The sequence below is a fragment of the Pipra filicauda genome, unplaced genomic scaffold (assembly GCF_003945595.2).
Source record: "Pipra filicauda isolate LSUMZ 115617 unplaced genomic scaffold, ASM394559v2 scaffold113_size4260070_pilon, whole genome shotgun sequence".
Taxonomy (NCBI): domain Eukaryota; kingdom Metazoa; phylum Chordata; class Aves; order Passeriformes; family Pipridae; genus Pipra; species Pipra filicauda.
This window is the reverse complement of record NW_024103585.1, coordinates 2,005,834-2,031,212: the sequence shown is the minus strand read 5'-3', so window position 1 is coordinate 2,031,212 and position 25,379 is coordinate 2,005,834. Positions and strand designations below refer to the sequence as shown.

Genomic DNA, 25,379 nt, shown 5'->3' with positions numbered 1-25,379 from the left:
CACACATTACCCTCAGGAGACAAACCACAGAAAACATGTTTTACGTTAACTGGGTCTAGACTGGTTTTTCCGTTTCATTTTAAAAATAAGCCAAATTATCTGCTGACAGTTGAACAGGCATAACGCTGAAGGACTATATGCTGAGGATTTCTTCTCTTGATTATTAAATAAGCACTGTTTTGGTCCAAAAGACTATCCAAACCATAAAATTCCTGTAGTACTATCTAGAAAAAAAAACAAACGTGTAAGCTTCTCAAGTTTGTCAGTCTGTGTTCCTTATATCCTGAGCATCTGGGAAAGACCCATACACCAATAAAGCCCTCCGAATCCAGCTCAGCTGCTCCAGCAGTTGCCTCGTTTTTGGTATCAACATCCAGAAGAGCCAATTTCCAATTTTGTGTGCCTGCCCATGTCATTTAAGCAAATATTCAGTGTTGGATATATGATACAAGCATTATCAAATTTCTTAAGCTTTAAACATGAGATTTCATTGTGTTCCCCAAGTGGTACATACAAAAATATAATGCTGGTGGGATAGCTGTTTTTTAAGCTAACCTTGGACTCCCTCATCTAGTCCTCAAGCAACAAATTTAAAATTCATACTGCTCAAGTCACCACACTCATAAAAGATGATTAAGCTTCAGGGAGGAAGAAACACACACATGAAGTAATGGCTCAAGAATTTCACTCCAGAGAGACTCCAAAAACCCTTCAGAGCACAAGCAAAAAGGCCTTTAAATACATTTGTCGATACCAATAGATTAAAAAAACCACAATAGGTGTAACATATCAAGCTTCCTAATTCCAGGTGTGTATTAAGCTGCTTATAGATGGGTAAGTCTGCAGTTATTACCCAAAACTATATTAGAGAAAAAATTTGACTAACTGATAACTCATTTTAGCAGGTTACTTCTGCAAATACCGCAAAATTCAGCATGAAATAAAATTTGTCAGAAAAAAATCCCACTGATTATATTTGGACAATGATTCTACTTCTCAATGTTTATCTGAATTATTTTCAAATCTGTAATTTCAAACTTCTAATGCTTTATTTTTTCCAAACGCAAAATAGCAGACATATCAAAGCAGTTTAGCAATTAAAAAAACTAAAAAGACTCCTTCACAACTGTATAAACATCCTCAAATTTTTTGAGTATCATAAAGAGAAATGTCAGGCTAGAGTCACTGACAAACCAGTTAAAACATGGGCATTAAACCTCCCCAAGCTCACATTCTAGTTCATACTATCCCATCCATTCCATCTTCTCACTCACAAGAAAACTCCAGGCAGTAAACAAATACATAGCAACAGGAGTCCTTACTGCAGTGCTAGAGGATAACAGGGGTCTTTTGAGAGACAAAGGTTAGTATCTTCTAAGCTTCCCTAAACCATTTTCACTTTTCTATAAATAAAGCTGCTTATCACTGTAGTTAAGCTTCAGGAACTTTAATTAGACCAAGAATTCCTCTAATGATTAGATAAAGGCTATTGCAGCTAACAATCTTAAAAATGGTCTTAAAACCAAAAGGATCTTTCCTCCTTTTTCCTCTTTTCATACATCTTACTTGGGAAAATAACCACTGCCAAATGAAAAAAAAAAAAAAAAAAGGAAAAGCATCCTTTTGAAAGCATTTTTTAACATTTTGCTTACTAAGTGGAGAGGAAATAATTATACACCTCAGCTCATCCTGTAAGTAACAACTTTGCCTTGTAGTTAAGGCCTAAAAATCAGATAAGCACTAAATTTCAAAAGAAAATGTATACCAGATAACAGTTTGAAATGCTGGACTCTCCAGATGCTTTAGAGGAGAGAAGCAGACTTCTGAAGTGTCCTGAGCTCAAACTCTACCACGTGCAAGACAAAGATTTACATCTGTAATAACCTGGAAAGTTAGAGCATTCACTGACAAGAGTTAACTACTTGGTACTCCTTCTAGAATGTTTATTAATGAACTCATGTTTGTTTGACCTTGAAATGTTGGTAGTTTATTGCACTTGCCCGGAGCAGTAGCTGTTTCCAAGGAAGCTGCTCAGCAGCCACGAGATCTGCCAGGAGGACCGGGTGTCACATTCTTACTCATTGTGTTTACTCAATAGCACAGTCCAACTTTCCAGAGACACGGAACTACTGTGATTCAACAGCAACTATTTACTGCTTTGTGAACTTGGTCAGGTGACCAAAGTTACTTTTAAAGTGTGTAATCAATCTGCACATCTATTTAAAACCTGTGCCACAATTAGCACTTAAAAACCACACAGTTTTACGTTATTTGGGTCAAATTAATTTTATTATGCTCCATGATGAATTGCCACCAGTGCAACATCCTATTCACTGTACATTTCAAAAATTCACATACTAAAAATTTCATTTTGATAAATGGAAAATTGAATGATTGAGAAATTCTTACGGATTTCATACGTACAAGTGGCTAGCTGATATTGTCTATGCACACAGAGTGTTGAGATACAAAAGCCTCATGCTAGTTCATTAATTGCTAAGGCTATCTGGACAGTCATTTAACCAGAATATATAAGAGGCCTTCATTACAATGTTTAGCAACAATGCACCAGTATCATGAAATGCTATCTTCTGCTTGGAGTGCAAGTGGCAGAGTGCTGAAGCATGCAGTTATGACTAACTTAACTGCCATCGCAGTCTTTATGCCTGAAATTTATCATGAACAAACACTACTTTAAAGTAAATATTAACCTGGTCACCACAGATCGTGAGTGTACTTTTTGTATGAAGAAGCAGAAAAACCAAAAACTTTCTTTGGTCAGTATCTACAAAACAAAGTTTTATTCAATAATGTAACTTCAGAGCTCCCAAAACCTGGAATAGAAGTTTGATTAATGAATTGTGATGCTTAATTATTAACTATATTACAGAAATTCCAATTCTGGGAACATAACAGCTAAACATATCTAGTAAGTAGCATGTTAGGAAAACCTCTAGGTCTCATCTGCTTCATTTTAAAATGCCCTATATGCAATAAAAATAAGGGAGCAGTGCCAGAAGTTATATGAAAGCCATACAAATATTTTCCTTATACACAAGTTGTTAACTCCACTGCCATTAGCTATCCCAGGCTGCACTTGCACTTGATACAAAGCTCAAGCCATTACAACAGCAAAGCTAGTAGGAAGTGTTTCCAGCAGCAGAGGCCAATGAGAAAGTTACCGCAAGAAAGTGAGACCACTTGGCAATTTTTTTCCTCAAGTTATGTGCTTAAATTACTCTTCGAAGGAAGTTAGCATCCTCTGAATAATTTAACTACAACCTTACCTCTCCCACTACTTTTCAGCAACTTTCTTTTCTTCTCATACGACTAAATTAATTTGCTAAAGACTAGGATATAACTGGGTTAGAAATCCAAGCCGTATCATGCAGGTCCAGCCTGTCAAGATCAGGTCAACACTGGGTTTCAGTCAACACAATTCTGATAACTTAAATTTCCTTTGACACTCTGACTACAGTCAAAGACCCAGGACACTACGCATTAACTACGCTCCAAATATGACTGACTTAACTAAACGTTCTGTGTCAGATAACGTGGTTTTTAAAAAGATTTTCTACCTGAAAATTACAGTAAGTACAGTAATTAACTCTGTAGATATTAAATACCCATGTAGCATAGATTAGTATTTCGTAATAGGCAGATGTGCCAATGTTTACTGCACTACAAAGTACACATTATATAAATGTGCAAGCTGTGAAATGAAAATCCCATTTTCTGTCCACTTATTCAAATACTATTCTTGTGAATCAGGTTCTTGATCTTCATCACAACCCTTGGTCTTAAAGCCAACATATGAAGACAGAATACTGCCATAAAATTCAGTACTTATTCGAAGTGTATAATTCTGAGTTAATGACTTTCCAACCTAAAGAATGTAGGACTGGTGCTTCAGCATCTGTTGTGTACCATAATGCAAAGACTGCAAAGTAATACCACTTGTGTTTATTAGTACACCAATGTCCTACAAATTTTACGAAGTAATTAAACACTATTGAAGCAAGCCTTAAATGCAGCCCTTCAGTCTGAAAACCATAAAAAAACTGATTTTAAAAATATATCAAACTGTAGCGATTGCTAGCCTCCAGTACAGCCCCCAGTAATTTAGATGTCTTCATTCTGAAAGTAAGAGCTGGGAAGGAAGAAAAAAAAATAAAAACCAACCAAAAAACCCCAAAATCCCCAAACAAACAAAAAAAAACCCCAAACCAAAACCAAAACCACCCTCCCCCAAAAAAACCCAAAGAAAAGATGGAACTTCTCTGCATTCAAAGTTGTCTTTACTGCTATGACAATGTAAAGCCACCCTGTTTAACTTCAGATAGAGGTCCCTAATTGAAGAATTTAATTACTCCTGCTATTCAATAGCAGTCAGTACTGCTACAGTTAGGGCAAGGTAATTTTCACAACTAGCTGTGCATTTCTGAAGTACTTTTGTGTTATGTGAAGCATACTGCTAAGATTTGAACTGCAATGTTGTGATGTATTTGAAACCATGCAATAGTATAAACCAGCCTCAACATTCATATAGCATTGCATTTGAAATGAAGGGGCTAAATAAACTAAGAGCTGCATCACTTAAAGAACATAGTGCTATACTAGGTTTTAATAAGAAAATTTAGATACAGAAAAAGTAGGGTATGAAAATAGTGTTTTCCTTCTTGCATTATAACTAAATTACATTAAGGTTTTTGTCAGTCTCACATATTACATTTAAACTCCCTTATTGATGGAATGGAAAGTATTCACATGTACATGATCATCCAGGTGTAAACTTGCACACATTAACAGGGAGTAGCTTTGTCGAGGATTATGACAAACCTTTACAGATTAAATGAGGTATTGCACAGATTAATAAAAAAGCAAAAGGCAACAAAAATATACAGCAAATTGGTAGAACATTTACATGATAATTTTACAGAATCCATAGACAGAAAGTAGTGTTTAGTATATCATTCACCTTAAAAAATATATATATAATAATATATGATCAATCATCCCATTCATCATCATCCTCAAAGTCTTCTTCATCATCTTCATCCTCATCTTCATCTGTAAGACAAGAAAAGCGAGTCACTTGAATGCACAGAATTAACACGACAAAAGTGTTACTGACTTCTCTCACAACTTTCTGAAAACAGAACAATCAGTTCAAGGTTGTCATGACAATACATTTGGTAATACTCTATTTTAAGATTGCTAGACATGACATTCGGTTTAGATAGTTACTAGCTGGAAGTTAAATCTAATTTGTTTCTCTTCTCACTTCTTCCCCCAGGTGGGAAAAATGTATCTTGTTTTGTGCTAGGAGAAAAAGAATCAGAAACTCTCGATTAACAGTTACTACTTATTACTCTTTCTTAGAGTAATGTGGCCAGCTTGTTTCAGACTGCATTTTAAACTTCAAGGACAGATTAATTTCTGAAATGTAAGAACTGCCTCCCCAGGTTTTCTACATAATGGAATTTCTGTTTACTTTACAACAGATTTAAAAAAAAATGTTGTGAGCTAAACATCATTGTGGATACTGGAATAACTGGAATATTCTAAGCTGTGTAATACACATCAACTTCAAAATCAATGTTTAACTTTATTCACCCTTCTATTTTTTTATATACATCATACTTAAAAAACTGTAGCCTGCTAAACTAAAACTACTTATTTGTTAGGTAAAAGCATTTTCTTTCCCAGGAAAACACTGCATTTAGCTCCCTTCTGGTATTTAATTTATGTAAAGTACCAAAACTGAAGATTATTACATAGGGCAGCAAATCAACAAACTATACTGCACTTGGTCAAATGCTCTGCAGACTGCATACTCAGTTCTGGAATCAAGGCAAGCTATGGAAGAAAAATATATCAAAGCCTCAATGGAAGAGATGTACCCAAACAGCTGCATTGCAGCTACAGAACTACATTTATTACAAGCTGGTATTTGAGAAATGCAAATCCTCTTGCAGCCCTAATTTTTCCAAGCACTCAAGTTGATTCAGTACTGGTAGGAGACTAGTCAACTAACACTAGATATCCAACCCTTATCCAGTAGGTGGCAGCCAAAGCCCACTGGGAGCTACAGCACAATAGCTGAATCTTTGCCTTCAAGAAACAAAGTGTTAAAAACCTTCCTTCCAAAATATTTTGACAACTTATTTCATCAGACAGCTAGTGGATAAAAATAAGTCAGTTGTAAAAGAAAAAAGAAATCTTTCTTGTAAAAGAAAAAAGAAATATTAACCTAATATTACCTAATGGTAACTTTTAATCCAGGATTCCTGCAAATTACTACACTCCAGTAATTCAGAAGCCCCTCCCCAAGGGTATGCTGAGAGCATTCTGTACTGTACTATATGCTGAAATCCCTGCTTTTCTCCAACAGTATTTTATGATGAATAGAAATGGTAATGCTTGAAAACCTGACACCGTGAGGTCAGAAAAATGCCATCAGACGCACCTGAAGAATGAATGGCTTTGCTCCTTTTCTGCATAACTTCCATTAATGCACCCACAATTCCTGAGGTGGGTGCAGGTGTAGGTGGTGCACTCTCCTGACCATCAGATACCTTGGAAAAAAGGTTAGAATAGAAAGATGCAATTAGCAAAACGGAACTTGTGTATTTCGAGAGAAACCTCCTTATAAGGTTAATGAGAAAGTGTAAACCAGCTTGTTCCTTTAGCTCTAACTTCAAAGTCTTTATTTATAAAAAAAACCCAACTTTTTCTTTTTTACCATATAACACAACTGTAGTTAGCCATACTCAAGGTTTAATATTTCAGCTCTGACTATCACAAAGTGAGTGCTCATCTAAAGGAAAGCTTCTTAATATGGTTGTTTAGGCATGATTTGTGTGGCTGGGTAATCCTTATTTATTTTATCTTTGGTATATACCACAAAATATCTTTTCTTGTTTGGGTTTGTTTACTGAGACTGCTTCAGGCTGATAATCCCTTCTGAAAGTAATCAATACTGCATACCTCTAATAGCAAATAAATATGAACACATCCTCATGCTTTTTAAATCAGAAGTCTCAAGTGCGGAAGAATGGCAAAAAAAAGAAAGCACTAACAGGCAAATTATTTTTAAGATATTCAATGACACCGGTAAGAAATAGTAACAATAAAAGCCTATGCTGCAGCAGGAACAGCAGAGGCATCTCTCATGGGCAGCATTTTTCCAGACACAGACACCTTCTTAGAAGCTTCAACATTTGCAGAGCACAGGTCCATTTTAAGATGGAAATAAACATTATCCTAAACTCATCCCCTGCAGCTGTTTAGATGATTGTACTGAAGTATTCAGAAGAGCATCTATCGTTCATAATTCTTGCAAAAGTTCTGTACAGCTGTGATACTGTGGTATCATTGTTTTAGAATTTATGTTTGAAGCTTTACACAAAAGTGAGAAATGAGTTTGAAACAAGGATAACTTCATGTACTAATACTCATCTACAGGAACTGTGAGTTCTCTGCATTTTGTCAGTACTCCTGCTTAAGTCATCATTTCAGAAACTCTACAATGTACAATCCACCTCAAAGCAGAACCACAATTTACTGTTTACACTGCAGTACTGCAGCCATTTGCAAGTCCCAAAGGGACCTGGATGATAAACAGTTTTTACTCACAGATTTCAGCTGTATACCCTGTCGTATCTGGTCTAGCAGTGCATCTCTTCCTGAGCAGGACACTGGTCGACTGTTCTGTTCTACCTTCTTTAACTGAGCTCCTTCTCTGATTTGATCCAAGAGTGCTGCTTTGTTTCCCGCAGGAACTGGAAGCTGGTGATCAACCTCTGAAGGAAGGCCTGGTGGTGGTGGAGGGCCGGGAGGGGGAGGAGGAGGTGGAGGGGGTGGAGGAACAGATGACCCACTTGCTGGTGGCGGTGGTGGAGGAGGAGGGCCAGACGGTGCAGATGATGAATGCACTGGCGGTGGTGGAGGATACATCCGGTTTGGAGGAGGTGGGGGCACTGTTGCACCAGGTCTCGATGGAGGCGGAGGTGGAGGTGCTGCTGTGGGAGCTCTTGAAGGAGGTGGAGGTGGTGCCCCTCTGCCCCTGGCAGGGGGAGGAGGAGGGCCGGAGCTATGGGGAGGTGGTGGTGGAGGTGGAGGGGGTCCTCCTCTGCATGGTGGTGGCGGAGGTGGAGCTGAAATGAAACAAAGCAACTTCAAATTACCTGCTACTCAAGACCCATGAGTCTTTCAGAGACTAGCAGAAAAAGAAAACAGGCTGTGCCTTGCCTTTTGCAAGGATCTCTGTGCCTGTGCAAATTTCACCAATTCTGGACTAAACTGAATACAGCTGAATAAAAGATATGCCTCTACGGCAAACCAAGCTGTATATGTTTCTAGGTCTGCTGTGAATTTTGTAAGAGTCAAACACTGCAGGAAGCAAGTCTAATACATAAAAAGACTGATTAAAATTCAAAAGAAACCTGTAAAGTTTTGTTTAGCTAGAAGAGAATGAAAAAGGTTTTAGACAATAAAGTAAAAGATACAATCTCCACTTTATAATCTATCCATTATTTTATTAGGTAGCTACAAAAGCAAATATTTTTTGAAGCAGTATCTTCTAGTAACAAAAAAACCCCCTACTAATGTATTTCAATGCAGCATAAGCTGACTCTTAGTCCCTTTTACTGAAAATTACTTCCAACAATATCTTTATGGCAGGGACCATGGAAAGGAAACAACTTCAGAGCTACACACAGGATCATTTCTCTGTGAAGTGGCCTTGAAATGTACTTGTTTTGATAATGGCATTTTAAATAGCACTGTTTCATTTCCTCTTTCATTAGGCATCTAATGACTTATGGTACTTTAGATCATGTGGTTGTTACATGTAACTAATTAATAATCCAGGTGCTGTCATATAACTAAGAGAATTCATATTTTATATCATATGCTTTTATAACAGAAAGGGTGTTACACTGAAGAAGATACTTTTTTTACTCTTCTGTTATCCCCTTCATTTTACTTGCAGAGAAAGCAGGCTGGCTACACTGGAATAGAGAGGGAACATCCCTAAAAATGGGATTTTGAGGAAGCAGGAGACACTAGTATCTCAGTGCCTCCATCCCTGATCATCTTTAAATATTGCTTCTAAAATCACGTGCTATGTTCTTAAGTTCCACAAACTGCTCTGGTTTTTTCTATCCCTTCAAAAGAACAACACAGGGAGAATCATCTCAAACTTCATCTATTTTCCAAGAGACATACTGCCAACATTCTTGATTTTAAAAACTCCCACCACTTTTTGGCTGGCATGGCTGTAGTTTCCTTTCCGGCCACTGGAGGCCGGTATTATCAAATGTAACAACTCGGCAAGCACTACAGACAGCTGGGTTTTTTGCATTACTTAGAAGATATTCAATACTGTCGTGCCCCAAAGTCTGTACTGTCTGTAGATTTTAAAAACAAAGCTTAAGTTTTCCTGCGGGGAAGGGGTTTATTTGCATCATATCTAGAGAGATATTCCACGTCCAATCTATGGAAACAGAGTTCAGCCTGTCTGCACTCAACTGAAGTGCAATGAAGGAGGAGCAGCAGGAAGGGAGTATCATTACCTCATCCTCTCTCCCTTCCCCCTCAAACAGATGGTACAAGCAAAGCAAGCAAATAATTTGGTTTTTTATAAATGCACATTAATCTGTGCAGTATATTAACAAAAAAGTTTGTACAATCTTTTATTGATAGTACTGTCACCAAAAAAAACCAACCACCAGTACCAGAACTAGGGAAAGGGTAGGGGAAACAGGATCTCAGAAGAATGACTTGCCTGCAACTCTCTAGTCAGCAGCCTAGTAGAAATGAAAGCACAGAAATTCTTGCAATAAACACAAAAATATGTTTCAGTTGAGAAAGAACACTTCAAACAGCAGTCAAGCCTACACATTAAATAACATAATTGTGGATAAGTGCACCGAAATACTGCAGTATTTTATCTACCTCTATCAAAAAGCGCAGAGGTAGATTATCATCATGCATGTCAAAGAAGAGGCAGTTTTCCTTTTAATTGCATACATGCAAGTGGCCATAATGTGAAGTTAACACATATGAAATAGAAAAATAGGCATTTTTTAAAGATTTTAAGCTAGTCATAAGACTCCAAGGGAAGTATTCTCAATCCAATTTTATGGTTAGCAGTCTGGGATCAACAACTCTGTAAACATTTACACAGAGTTAATATTATATAAAGAAGCTGAGAGATTTACTATGGAGAAAAAATCAAAATTGAAGTTTTGTTTGCAATTCAACTAAGAAGTTTGACTGCAATACTAAAAATTATAGTCAAACAGATGCAGACTAAGGTTTCTCATCTAGGAAAGAAATCACACAACAGCATGAATACTTTGAAGCATATGCTTAGATGCCAGCTCAAATACATACCGCTCCACCGTGGGGGACCTAAGGAATAAATGTAACAAGTCATTGTATCCTGAATCTGTATCTCTTCAGTCTATTGAGCTATTTACTCAGTGGTTTCAAACTGCTATAATTTCAATGGCATCTACATTAGATTTCTCTTGAGAAGTGTTCTAAGCAAATTTTTGAAAGTTTGACACTAGCAGTGTAACGTAACACTGACTTGCTGTGTTCCACTAGATAATGCACTGGCTGAGATCATATTTAAAGGTTAGGCAGGCAACAGCTTATTTGAGAATTTTCCTGCAGCAAAAGCATGCTCAAAACTATTATTTTTAACTTTAAATTAGGAAAAAAAAAAACCTTTAAAAATAATACAGAATTTTCAAGTCTGAACTGTTGCAAGGCCCACTACATAGTCCTGCCAGGGTAAATGGGCACCACACATACAACCTGCCAGCCAAGGTACTACCGCTATAGCTGACAACAGCATTATGGTGTCCAAGATTTTAATTTATTTGTAAGATTGAAATTACAAATAAATACGTAACATATACATTCTGAAAAATCTATATCAAACATACTGTGTAGCTTTGCAGTCAGACTAAGTGCTACCAGAAATTACTTAACTGACATAAATACCCTTATTCCTGAGGGACAGGTACTCTCATGGGTGATGCATGAACATTTTTACATAGTGTATAGTGTAAGGAAACGTGAAATCCAGTGCAACTGCAGCGACATGAAGTCCAGAGAAGAGGATCAAAAACTGCTCACCATCAACAGTTTCTACTTTAATCCATAAGGCAAAAAATGCCCTGCTAATTTTTATGTGGAAATAAGAGGAATCCCACCTTGTCTGCGCAGTTCATTTTTAACAGCTTCCACACCTCCTGTTTTTTCAATGAAATCATATATGACCTTTGAAGTTTCTTTGTCTTTTAGTTGAGCCTCTGAAATTCCACATAGATCAAACAGATTTTTCAGTTCTGGGTCTAAGTTGTTCACCTGCAAGTCAGATACATTAGTTTTAAGTAACTTGAAATGTGAGGATATTTTTAAAATATCATTTGTATTGGGGGGGAAAAAACCCCACAAACCACAGAGCTGAATAGCAAAGCCAAGTACATGCCTCTGGGTTGACTTTTCAAGTCAAAAAGTACTATTGTAGGAGATGTAAGTACCCTGCACAAAACCCAAAGTTTTGCATCTTTTCCCTCTTAGTCCCAGATCCCTCCTACTCCCTTCTACTTGAACATCTGTTTACATCACATTATAAATCACAATTTATAACTACTTTGATGTACAGTTAACTGTTGATTTAATGCCAATCTTTATAATTTACATTAAAAAGTCTCTAAAGTTTTAATCACTCAGTGTCTTGAATAACTTATTCAATTACTTACATCAAAACCTGTGTTTGGATCCCAACCAACATGTCCAATGTGTCTAAAAAAGCAGAAAAGCCCATTTAATCAGCATAAAAAGGACCTTGTTAGCCAAAATAACAGGAAACCAAGATAACTGGAGATTACGACCAGCTTCTACCTCCAGTCTCATTGAGACATTAAGCAATTCTTACTCCTCAATGCCTCACTTGAGAATGGAATAGTAAAACATCCTTTACTCCTGCTTTTTGTCTTGTGTCCAGAAGACCAGGGGGAGAATTCATTTCTCCCCTTAGGTTATGGTCTGTAGCAAAACATGAAGGCTCCATGCACCCTGTGATGCATACAGACAATGATGGAAGAACTGCAAAGAGATCAATGATAAGTTTAGCCTTTATACAGCAACTGGACTTTGAGCTACTGCCAGTCTTCACTGCTATGTAGCTGGGAAATCTCCTCCTCCCTGTCATCACTGTATGTTCTCTTATCACCTTTCTCCCACTCACTTCTTTCAAAGAGAAGTCTGGACTGTTTTCAATTGCCATTTTGTGTGGCAAATAAGGTATTACTTTATGTGATGCTATAATCAACTAAAAAGGCAGACCAGTTTTGTGCCCCTCCAAGCTACTTCATGCTACTGCTACTGGAAGACAGAACCATAATGTTACCAGAACTCCACATTTTGTGTTTCTTTTTGTCTACGGTTCTGTGTAAGCGAAGGCATTTAAAAATTTTATCGACTGATATTTATCTATTGATAAACAGTGACTGTGTTGGTCTTCACCAGCATCACAGCCCAAGTTATATACAAGTTATAAGTTATCCTACTGGCATATTTGCCTAACAATAGCAAATGCCAGTTTCTGTATGTCTGTACAAACCCAGCAATTACAGTATCTTACATAGTAAGATGACACAGTCGCACTCGTCAGGAAAATTAAGTAGACCTTTAACCAAACAAAACAAAGTTTTAATAGACTTCTTTTGGAAAGATTCACTATTTCCACCTTAACGTTACATTTAATGATATTGGAACCTATCTTTTGTTTGAACTTCATTAAATATTTTATCACCTTACTCTCAGCTTTTCTACATCAGAACCTGATAGACATCATAAACAAAGCCTCAAAGTCATTTTATATCTATGCTGCTGCACAACTCCCTCCACAAATTCCTAACAGAGGTATGACACACCAATGCAAATTTTGGCCACGAATGCTGAAGTCGGCATCAGTAGAGCCACAAGAGTGACCAGCTACCAAGTACTCCTCACTCTTCATTTCTCTTTTCCTTCTTTTTCTGTATTTTTAAGTGACACTAACAGATGCAGCACTTCACTGATACTCAGATCAGTAGCAACAAGGTTGATGCCTGAATTGTCCAAGCACAGTCTGGATAGAGAAGTGTTTTAGCCTGCCTCCTGTTCCATTCTTCTGTCCACTATCCCATTCTACAGAGCACTCTCTCAAAACACTGTGCAGTAACATTACTGTAACTGGTAATGTCAGCATTACAAAGTTTTATTCTGGGAAAGCACATCAGTGCAAGTGATGCAATATAATGGTTCAAAAGAACAAGACAGAGACTTGGCATGTAAACCTCACACCGGTTTTCTAATGCTTCACAGAAACCAATCTTTTCCTGTAACTAACTCAAGCTCTTTAAATTGCTGTTGCTTTAGCAAATAAAGTACACTTACTTTAAAAGGCAGAAGATTATGACATCAATTATTTTTCAGGAATACAACAATTAGTTCAGCAAAGTGACCAAAACCAAGTTTCATGAAAGTGAAGTTTAAAATTATATATCATTACTCCAAAAGATTAAAGATACATATGAAATGACATTAGGAAAAATCCAACCCATTCCTCAAAGATGTATACATGCATGCTGTACTTCCATCACAAGATACGGGTCCTAGACCACACATCAGAATAAGTTTGTAAACCGAAAGCCAAAGATAAAAATATGGCAAGTTATTTCTGCTGTTATGACAAGTCAGGATCTGCATGTGAATTCTGCATGACAAAACACAGCTAAGCAAGCACAGCTGTAAGAATAACAGTGTTAGAGTTGACCATTGAGGTTCAATATGAGTCTCCATTGAGCTGACAACTTCAATATGGCATCTCTATGCAGCTAAATTGTTTCCTAAATTAATTTTGGATAGCAAGTTACTTTTTGTTTACAGTTGCAGTAAACTCCTCACCTGTGTATAAGCCAACCTGCTTTTAAACACCATTCCAGCTAGCATTCGCTGCAGTTCAGGTTACACAGAACAGTCACGCATTCAAGCCTTGAGCATTTGCAATGTAATTGACACAAAAAAAAAACAAGACCAAAAGCCAAAACTCCCCTAAAGAAGAAAAAAATCCATCAATCAAAAACCCAACTCAAACTCAGAGAAGTACTTACTGAAAATTAGATGGTGTTCCAATATCTGCCTTTGTCAATCTTCTCTTTTTAGTTTTTCCTTTCTTCTTTTCTTTGGTATATGAAATATTGTTGACTTGTGGAGTATAAAATCTGTTAGTTGTAATTTCTGGGTTTTTGATATCAACAGTTGCCATTGGTAGATTTGGGCCTGTGAAGGTAAAGTACAGAATTTTTACTATTGTGTTTCAACAAAGCCATATTTAATCTACAAACTTTGGGAGGTTTTTCTGAGCTGTAGAGTACTTGTAATGGAGCCATAGATCTACAAACATGCATCCAGCTGTTTTCCAGATGTCAGATGCAGAAACTAAGTTATCTGATGAAGAAAAGTGTTGCTAGAATAAAGCAACAGAAAAATTTTCTAAACTAGAATTTTTTTTTTTTGCCATCTGCACAGAATACATGAAATGAGACACACTAAGATACAACACAGCTACAATCCTAGACAAGATCAAAGAAGTGACTTGGATAAACAGTAACACTGAAACACCCAGGCAGCCATTACCTGGGCAGCACACTAACCTGACCCAAAAGGAGACAGAACCTTTGCTTAATAAGCCCCAAGTGAAAATGCCTTCACATACAGAAACTGAACATCACAACAACTTCAGAATGCTGCTCTGGACACAGTACTGCCTTCAAATATAGGACAATATCTACAGAACTATTTAGGATTTCTTATGTCTTACTCCTTGACAGGTTTTCAAAATAATGAAGTCCCAGATAAGAAACAGCTTGAAGAGATAGTAAAAAAAGCACCAGAAATACAATTCATAATCAGCATGCTTAATTTATGTTCTCAAACCTTGTTCATTATAAACAATTCTGAATTATTACTCTAGTTATTTAATATGCATATGAATTATACTCCTGCCAATTTCAGCATTTTAATATTACGTTATTTATGCAGTACTAGCAAATAAACATACCTAGCACATGTTCCACTCAGGTTTTTTAGCTTTGACAGAAGATAACTCTTAACATAAGCAACTAATAGCAGTATTTAAATACTAAGAGATAATTATGCATTTACAATATACATTGAGGGCAGAGCAGAATCACAGAATATTCAGAGTTGGAAGGAACCCACAAGGATCATTGAGTCCAACTCTTAAATATGTATACGTACACATAGGCATATTTTTAAAGAAATCTGCAAAAAGGGTAAGTAATTTCAGTTTTGGAAGAATGAGATTAAACAGTTAATTTAAGACTAGTTTGGCCAGAAATAGTTTGAAAATGTTCTCTACTATCCTGTAAGTTAAGACCCAGTGGTTTGAAAATTAACTAAATTAAGACTCATGCACCCAGTCTTATTGGGAAGATGATAAAAAAAGTCTAATTAGACTTCAATAAATCTGAACCTTATTTTGACACTATTTTTTCATAACTGCATTTTGTATGGATAATTCAAAAGCTCTCTAAGCATTTTGAAAGGACCAACAAGCCTTATGTTCACAGTCTAAAGTAAAAAATCAGAAAGGAGAAGTAAACAATACAATGGATAACATATTTGTAGTTAAATACCTCAGTGGAAAGCATCTACTACTAGCCAGGACAAGAAACAGAAACACGACACTGGGCTAGACAAAACTCATCTAAAACATGACAACTCCTTCATTCCTGTAGGAGTCCTAAGGGACAAGATTTAAAACTGCATTGAAACTGCAGAAAAAAGAATTTCTAAAATGTTTTCTGCTAAGCACAAATACTTTGGTCTAGAAATATTATGATATAGACAACTGTCCTTTGAGAATACCACAATATAAACTGACCCCATATCATTACGCAAAACAATTTGCATTGTTAAAATTAGTACTGAATTGACTAATCATCAAATATTATTAAATCAACAAATGAAGTTCAGTAAAATCTTCAGGATGAGTTGAAAACTATAGTTGTAATTTCATTAGGTACAAAACTAAAAACAGTAGGAGTTAATTTTCACTTTAATCACCTATTATATTTTCTCTGTTATATGTTCTGTTTTCACCTATTATATTGATATTTACAGTTTCAATAGCTGTACTTACATTCAAAAAGAAACTGGTACCTTTACAATGCTAGTAAATTTGTCATATTCTTACATGCAAAAAGGTGTATTTTTAAAATCCTGAACTAACCACACATGGTTTTAACCATGTAAAGCAGCAGCCATCTGCAAACTGATGTTTTAATCAGTTGAGCTCAAATCAAGGATTAATAGCCTGATTCCTTGATACTGATAATATTCATACAAGAGGTCACAGTAAACTTAAGGATGAAAATTTTTCTTACCGTCAGGTTTAGACCTTAGATGTCCACGAGGGATAAAAGTATCTTGGAAAGAATTGCACTCTTCTAGAACTGCCATATTTATATCCAGTAAAATTTTTCCCATCATAAGACATGCACCTTCCCCATCAGGTGCAGAAAGCTCAATAAGTGAAGATGAGAGAGGCATATAGAGCTCATCATTAGGAAGCACCTGACAGTACAGTGGCGTTAAGCATCCACTGTTATCAATATCTGTGACATCTTCAGAAGGGGCTCCAGAAAATGTTGTACAGAACATTATGAAATGTTAACTCTAGGAAATTCTCTGTATTTTATGTAGAACCTCTCTAGGCATCTGTCCCAGACTACAGACAGCCCTACAAAATATGCAAACTGTTCTAGTTAACAGCTGAAACAAAATTCTGCCACACGGTTCTTCAATATTCTCTCAAAACCTAATACTCTGACAAATCCTTATTTCATCCAGAATTTCACCGAGGTCAGTTCAATCACAATAACTCTTCTTTATTTGCATAAAGAGACCTAGCTGTTACACATGAGTAGAACATAAATCCCAGGAAATTACAGACTAATACATTTTACATAACTGTTAATGCCAATTTGAGTTTAATCCTGCAATTCTACAAAAAAAATCTTAAATCCGTATCATTGAAAACGTCACACAAAAAGACAGCAAGCTTTTTCCATGCAGCTTCAATGTATGCAGAAAATCCAGACTAACAAGCCCCACTAAAACAAAATTCCCCACAGTATTTCAAGCAAGAATCATGTGAGTACAGAAATGTGACTGTTCTCGTTTTTCGTTTTAGAGGTAATCATGCATTAATACCCAGCACAAAAAAAAAACAGGTGTTACATCTTTTTTTCCCCAATAGGATTTCACTGCATGTAGAGTAAAACAAAATCTAACTGATACTACAACAGGTATGAGAGTTTTTTTTCCAGTTACATGCTGATAGTACATATCTGTTCTAGTATTAATTCCAAATACTGAAATGCAAAGTCTGTATAGAATATAACCATCTGAGGCCTGTGACTACTGAGGCCATGGTCACACAACTCCTTGCCAGCAGAGAAGTCAGGCACTACAGAATTTGACAGAATCAGAAAAGGCAAATGGACAGATTGTGAAAGACTATGTGGATGTCCCAGGGGAAGTTTATTAAAAAGCAGATATACTGAAATCTTTGAAGTGACTGAGCATAAACCCTATGCCTTCCACAGAATGTTCAGGATAAAGGCATAGGGACAATGACTTCAAGTTTTGACAAACAAATTGTTTGTGTTACAATAGAGACAAAGGCTTAATTTTTTGTGGTAGGTAGTACTACACGGTCACCACTGCTGTTTTAATTCTCATCTGCTCTGCAGACGCTGCTATCAGGGATGAGCAAAACACTAGTTAAAACTTTCTGAAAGCTCAGAAAAGCTGGCAAGGCAATCACAGATTGTATTATTACAAGTGTTTCAAAACTTACCAACCCAGTCACAGTTGAAGGAATCTACACTAAACTGCCTGGTCTAAACTGATGATTGCCGGAACATTGTCAAAACTTAATGTTTATGAAAAAGAAAAAGCAATTTTTTGAGATGTATGAGGGAGGCTTTATTTGGGTATATAAAAGGTAATCAGTAGTTCCCATAATGCAGGATTAGTTTAGCACTATGTATTTTGGTGACCTACAGGGATGCTTGAATGACTTGGTTAGTACAAATGTTAAGACTACTACTTCAGGCCTTAAGGGGACCTCAGAAGATCAGCTGACTGCACCCTTGCTCAAGCAGCAAACTCACAGTGATATGACCTGTGATCTGGATCACAAACAGAAATGACAGGAGAAATCACTTTTTAACTTCAGTGTGAATTCAGAAATCAAAGACACCAAACTTATTCACTGATGTGCATTTTTCACTTGATTTTAGAACAGACGGTAAAAAAATTCTGGATGAAACTGATACATAATTTGACTCCTTCCATTAATTTAATGACAGGATCTCCTGAGGAACCTTTATCTTTATGCTAGGGAGACATATGCCTGAAGGCAAATAGATTCGAATAATTCTTCATTCAAAAAAAAGTTTAATATTGACAAGCATGTGACATACAACTAAATTACTGTGTTACATGGTTAGCCAGATCCACTGAAATTGAAATTTTATGTATGTTCTACGAAATCCATTATCATTATGCCTGCCTTTAAGACAAAAAGACTAACTTTGTGTATAGTGATCCTATACATATATATTCTGGAGACCAAGCAGCAAATGCAAGGTACAAAGATTTCTTCTCGGTTTAAGATGAAGGGCCCTCTATCCTATTTGCAACAAAACATGTTCCTCCAAAAACATTCCTTACAAATGCCAGCTAAGCCACAAATCTTTCAAGCCACAACTAAATACCAAAGAACAGAAACAAAAGAAATAAAGTAACGTGCAGAACAAGAGTTTACTGCTTTTCCCACTACATGACTGTCCTAATCAAGCCTGAAACAAATCTATACATAACAGTAAATGACAGCAGTAAGAAAAAATAAAATGCAGTGATTCATGCAAAAAGCTTACCATTTGGTGGGTCTCGTCTTTTTTCTGTTGAAAAAGAAAAAGAGCTATTTAATCATAGGTATCACAGAAAAAATTAATTCTAAATTTTACTTTCTAGTGAAGCTTTCAATGACCTTAACCACAAACTTAGGAATCTATTAATATCCCTAAAGTCTACTTTTGCAGTTGAAAAAAAAGCATTACAGAAGAATAAAACCCCAATTTTAGATAATAAACACTGATTTCAAGTGTGTAAACTGAGCAGAACCATAAGGTAATAGCTACGGAGCTATTTCAGGCATTCCAACTATGAACTAAAGCGAAATATTCAAAGAGCATCTGTTTTAGTACAACCTATTGAAGTAAGTTTTTTTAAGCATTATTCTTTCCAATGTCCACTGAATGAAACTGTTCTTTCATTTTTGCTTGAAATATAATTAGCACTTTATATTACAGAGTACTGTTCTCCCACAGAAACTAAAATTTAATTACTTTTTGCTGTATGCAAAGAAAACAGGATACAGAGGGGCAAGACACTTCACCTATGTTATCCAACAGGTATAACAATAGGAACAATATGGAAAAGAACTAGAATCTCCTTAGTCCTAATATGATATTCTATTCACAGCACCACACTGTTTCACAGACCACGAATAATCTGGCTTGATGATTTAAAATGTAAACATTTCACACCTCAATATTCTCAGCGTATAATGGTAAATTTGCCTTTAAAGGAGATTTCTTTCACTTACTATTAATTCCTACACCCCCAGTACACATTTACACCATTTTTGTATCTAGACCACACTCTTAAGAATTTTGGATTTAGCAGTGCCCATAAAGGCAATCAGTTTATCATGTCACCACATCAAAAACCACATGTACATCCCTCCCTTTCAGACCTAGAGTATCCATAAACTAACAGGGGCTCCCAAAAGTTCTGTAATAAGAACTTGTAACAGGCATTTCACTTTTCAGCAAGGCCCAGAAAAACTGTTAACTTCTATTTTTCCAGACTCATAAACATAATAAAAGAGAGAAGATGCCTCCACAGATGGTGCTGACCTTGTCCTAGGAATACTTAAAAAACTCAAAAAATATACAATCCTAAGTGTGCAAGGCAAGTCAGCCTCATATGAATCTGATCTTCAGGGAATAAAAGAATCTGTCAGGATCATGAAACTTTCATGGGAAGGAGACCAAAACCCACAGGGAATCAGCTTTTGATGAACAAGCCCTTCTAAAGACAGACAGTTTACTCTTAGGTCACAGCAGGTAAGTTTCAGACATAGATAGGGAGAACCTCTGTAAGGATGTCTCAGCATAAGGTATCAGGTCTGAGGGGAAGAAAAGAAAAAAGAAAAAAAAAGAGAAGAAAAAAAAGGAAAGAGAAAAAAAGGCCTTTTGGACAAATAATGTGCTTTCTCTTCCTAGAATATTCAGTTTAAGAAACCACATCTCATACTGTCTCAAAAACAAGCAAAGAACAAACCACCCAAACTCAACCTTTAGACCATAATTAGAGTTTTATTTAACAATTCAGAGACAACAAAGAAGAGTGCAGAACTCATTGCAAGTCATCTGGCACAGGATGGGAAGCTGGCAAAAGCAGGAGATATTCCTAGGAAGCACTAAGTGTCTTGTGTCAAATCATGGGAATCCACTGCAATTTTCATTAGAAGAAATAGTTCAAGAGAAAAAACAGTGGGAAACAGAGCAAGACATTTTAAAGACTTCTGTAATTTTTGCTGGATAGATTAATTTGTGGCCCCAGAGAGACCAGATCTCTTATGTGGTTCCTACCGCTGACAAGAAACTACGAACTCTTGTTCCTGAAGTGCAGATGACCACCCTGTTGAGTGGTGGATTTCTCTGTTTTGAAAAACGAAGATGCCTACTGATTGAAAATAGATCAACATCAGCAGATGCTTATGGCCAAAAAACACAGCTCCCTTCCACAAGCATTCCTGGAAATGAGAATAATCTCTGCTGAGACTTCAATCCAATGCAAGCTGAGCACTTTAGAGATGCCCTTGTCACCCAGGCAGCAAAACCAAAAGTTGTAGACAAAGATGAAAGAAAAAAACTGAACCCAAACCAATAAATCCCTGTCCATATTAAGTATGCAGCCTGAAACTTATGAAGTGTCTTATGAAGGGACTCAGGAGTTAAAGCTTGTGGAGGAAAAAGGCAGTTTCAGAGAGGGTTAACAGAACTTCCACACATGAGCTACAAGCAGTCCATAAAAATTAGTTAAGAAGTCCCCCTACTTTAGAAAGTACTTGCAGTTAAGAACAAGTGTCTTTTAGGGCTGAGTGCTCAGCATGCAGAGAAGGCACTTGTGTGTGTGTCCACATATTAACATTTCTTAGGCAAGATAATAAAAAGACAAACTAATGGTATCTATGTGCAAGAATACCCAAAGTAAGACTGTACTACAGTGATATGCACTGAGAAGAGAAACATTGTTCACCCTGCTTACTGGGGGAACTGTTTGGGATTGGTTTAATAAGTAAATGGAGAGACTATTTAGGTAAATCTACCAAGAAATTAACAAATTATAGTAATTTTTTCCTAACTTAAGGCTAAGAATTTGACTAAAAAAAACCCCAAAACCAGAAAAAAAACCACTACCACCAAAACCCCCAAAACAAAAACCCCAATCCACACCAGAATTTAGCTAGATGAAAACCAGCATAATATTACAAAGATTAGGAAAACAGATCAAGAATTCTTTCTCTGCCTTTCTCCCTCATTCTGTTCTCTACTCGATATTTTGTACTTTTGCAAGCTTTTGTAAATTGTCTACTTGAAGCCAAACTTTCACCTCTCTGGAACTCCAGACACACTTACTCGGGGGTTGTCTGTATACTGGAGTGCATTTCATGCAGAGTGTGGAAGAGCAGAACCCTGTTGCCTTGTCTCTCAGCTGTTAGTATTTTTGTCTACTAGCCTCAGCACCAAGTCATAGCTCTGTGAGTGAGAACTGCTGTTCCTGCTACCTTCCAACAACATAATCTTTCCATAAGACTCCTGGAAAAGTCTCTTAGCAAGCCCTGAATGGTATAACAGGCAGCTAAATGATCACGTGGAGTATTCATCTGAGCTGAAAGCATCTCAGGTGCACTGCTATGAAATGAAACATATTTTGGAAGGCATGGGACTAAAAATCCCATTAAAATAGAAAAGCAGCAAAACTACCACACTATTACCTTGGTGATTGAGAAGGTAAGATGCATTAGAATATATATACAATGTATATATACCCATTATAAATAATATACAACTTTTATACCATTTGTGTTATATATAAATCTATATAAAAATGTTTTATATAAGCATGTATATATAAACAAATAAAAACATAAACACCGAGAACAAAACAGCTTTGATGTGAGCAAGTGCAAAGCCTGTTATTTTAAAAGCACAATTAAACAGTCACAATGACAAATACAGAACTCCATCTGGTGGTTTGACTAAGGAATCTCATGAGTATTTTAAATTCTTGAAGTGTTTTGTTTCGAGAGTTTTTTGTTTGTTTTTGTTTTTAAATAAAGTTGTCTTGAAATTGTAAGTATTTGGGGAGGGGGAGTTGTTTGTTTGTTATGACAATAGATGGAGTAAACTCATCCTGTAACGTGAGCTTGAGCACAGAAACCAAGATATTAGTTCAAAGAGTAAATGAGAAAAATGTATGTGGTCCTATGGAAAAAAAATCTCTATGTGGAAGGAAAACTGTGAACAGGAGGTTTGACCGAACCACTATTTTCAGAAAAAGTTTGCTGTGGCCAATAATATAAACATTCTTCCTCCCAAATCATGTCTGTGCACTGTAGCACTGTGTTTCAGACATATAACAAAACTTCGGGAACAGTAGATGCAAAATTACTTTTACACCATGAATATGAGAAATATTATTAATGATCCCACCTCTCCTCATGAAACCTTATGAACTTATTCTGAGCAGAGGGAATCTTAAAGAAGTCATTTAAGCTCCTGGAACAAGTGCTCTGCTACTGAGTCACCATACCTTAATGAAAGCCAAGTGAATACATACAGATGATGCATGTTCCCAAGAACACTTTGCAAGGATGGCTCTCCACGACGAGGGCTTCCTCCTTTTACAGTACACTGCATTGCTAGTGCAATTGAATTCCAGAATGGACTAAAAAAACACATCCTGTAGCTCGAACACAAGTCCACACTACAGCTTACAGAAAGCCTGAACACATCCATGTGTTCCCAGCCTATGTTTTGTACCACTTTATCCTTCATGGACATATGGCTGTCAGACAGATAAGTTGTTTATGGGTTCCCTGGAAAATGACCAAGACAAGATCTGTAGGAAGCCTGAGCTCCCTTTAAAAGCACTGACCACATTCCCAAGGCATCTTACAGCTGGCAAAAAGCATGCTGTGCTTCACCGTCCTGAGCTGCTAAGGACAGTATAGGCATATTATGTCTTCCGTTCGTGGCCTGAGCCAAGATCACTAGTTCTGAATAAAAGATATTTCTCTACTAACTGCTGGATCAGTGCCAAACATTCATTCACATGAACTACTGAACATACCAGATGGTAAAATCTTTGTTACAACCCACTCTGGCTGAATTTAAACAAATCAGTTATAAACAGCCCAGAGCTAAAAGAGGGTTTAGTTGAATGTGAAAACAGCTTAGAGAGATATTCTAGTTTTCCCATTGTCATTTTTGTTTCCCCTTGATCTATATTTTCAGTCACCACAACCTTGGGGTCTCAGTTTACATGGAAACTCATAGCACAGAACACCAAGTTAAGTTATTTCAGCAAAATACTAATTTTCGCACAATAGAGAAAGCAGTACGGTTTAATAGCACAATCAGTTCAAAATATAAATATGGGAGTACTGCCTCCAGTAGCTTTCAGACATAGCAGTAGCTTTCTGCCTCCCCCCAAGATCAACATAAACAAGCCTAAATTTAAGATTAATTTGAATATTTACCAGATTTTCTCTGCCGTCGTCCAAGTAAATCTGTTACTGTTTTGCGGAATAGTTTAGCTTCTTCTTCATTAGCAAAATTAAGACCAACTTGACAAGTCTGAAAAACATTAATATTCCCCCACCCATCACTAAGAAAATGTTTCAAAGGCTTTCTTAAATGTTGTCTTACACCTTCTAAAGGTGTAACAAGAAAACAGCATCACTGCAAATTTGGAACCAAGTCTTGGTGAAACATTCCATCTTGGGAACATCTATCTACTACTCAAGTTTCTAGAAATCATGGCTAACAGATTTGAACAAAATTTTGTAGCTTGAAATCAAAGGGGGGGAGAGGAAAATTTGTGTTCTAAGAATATACGATACTTCACAAACATCATCTGCAAGTCAAAATGTAATTTCATTAAAGAGAGTTGAAAATAAAGAACCATATTTTATGCTTCTGTACTATGAATTGAATTTTCTAGTCGAGGTACCAAAAAAAATTCCTTTTATAAATAATCTTAAAAAGCTTCAAGGAGCACAGGTAATATTGTACTTTTATAAACAATTTACGGAATGAATTAATAACCTCAGTTACATTAAAAAAAGGTACTGTTAAAACCAAAGGCATTTTAAAGTAGGTATTCAAAGACATTCAGACTCACATCTCCAGCAAAGGTATGAAAATATCCTCTAGGACTATTATATACAAAGTTATTGTACAGCTCCTGCTCCCACAATAATTTCCCATCCTGAAAAGAAGAAGAAGAAAAAAAAACTGAAAACCTTCAGATGAAATTGCAGAGTTTAACTTCTTTCACAACAGAACCTATTATGAATTGGATGCAGCACGGTGTTAATCATCTTCCTTGATATTAACTCAAAGAATGAGCTCAATCAAAATCAAAATGCAATAGAGTTTGTGGAAAAGTTGTGAAAGCTTATTCCATTGGGTCACTGTATTCTGTTGAAATTCCTGGGTGTTTTCAAAAACATCCTTCAGATTCTATAATCCTGCAATAGTGATACTGGGAGCAGTAAAAGCAACCAGTCATAGGAAGCTCAGTTGGTTAGAGAATGGTGCTAGTAACACCAAGGTCATGGTTTTGATCCCCATATGGGCCATTCACTTAAGAGTTGTGGGTCTCTCTCAACTGAGAATATTCTGCAATTCTGTGAACACAGGGACAAAACAGCAGCAGCAATAAAGGAGGCTTCCAGTTTCCTGTTCTTATCTGAGGCTTGACTTGAAGACAGTTAACTTAAAAATCTCACCTTTCTAAGAAGTTTCATGTATTTAAATGACATCATAGTTCAGCACCCAAGGAAGAGGCTTCTCACTAAGTCTTAACAGTCAAGTGACCAAATCACAAAGTCAAATGCAAGTAGCAACTGGCAATCC

The 25,379-nt window shown here is 36.5% G+C and overlaps 1 protein-coding gene across 1 annotated transcript in view; it reads right to left on the bottom strand.

Annotated features, from left to right (window-relative positions):
* Positions 1-2,270: 2,270 nt before the first annotated feature.
* The window catches only part of WASL (WASP like actin nucleation promoting factor), a 49,689-nt gene continuing 26,580 nt past the window's right edge, over positions 2,271-25,379 (bottom strand). Inside the window, exons 3-11 of the mRNA XM_027720881.2 lie at positions 24,643-24,729; positions 23,999-24,095; positions 19,041-19,064; positions 14,181-14,349; positions 11,784-11,826; positions 11,232-11,385; positions 7,639-8,159; positions 6,470-6,578; positions 2,271-5,070 (exon numbers count right to left, since the gene is read on the bottom strand). Coding sequence (XP_027576682.1) covers positions 5,009-5,070; positions 6,470-6,578; positions 7,639-8,159; positions 11,232-11,385; positions 11,784-11,826; positions 14,181-14,349; positions 19,041-19,064; positions 23,999-24,095; positions 24,643-24,729 — 1,266 coding nt within the window. The 3' untranslated portion in view covers positions 2,271-5,008. The remainder of the gene's footprint in view (positions 5,071-6,469; positions 6,579-7,638; positions 8,160-11,231; positions 11,386-11,783; positions 11,827-14,180; positions 14,350-19,040; positions 19,065-23,998; positions 24,096-24,642; positions 24,730-25,379) is intronic.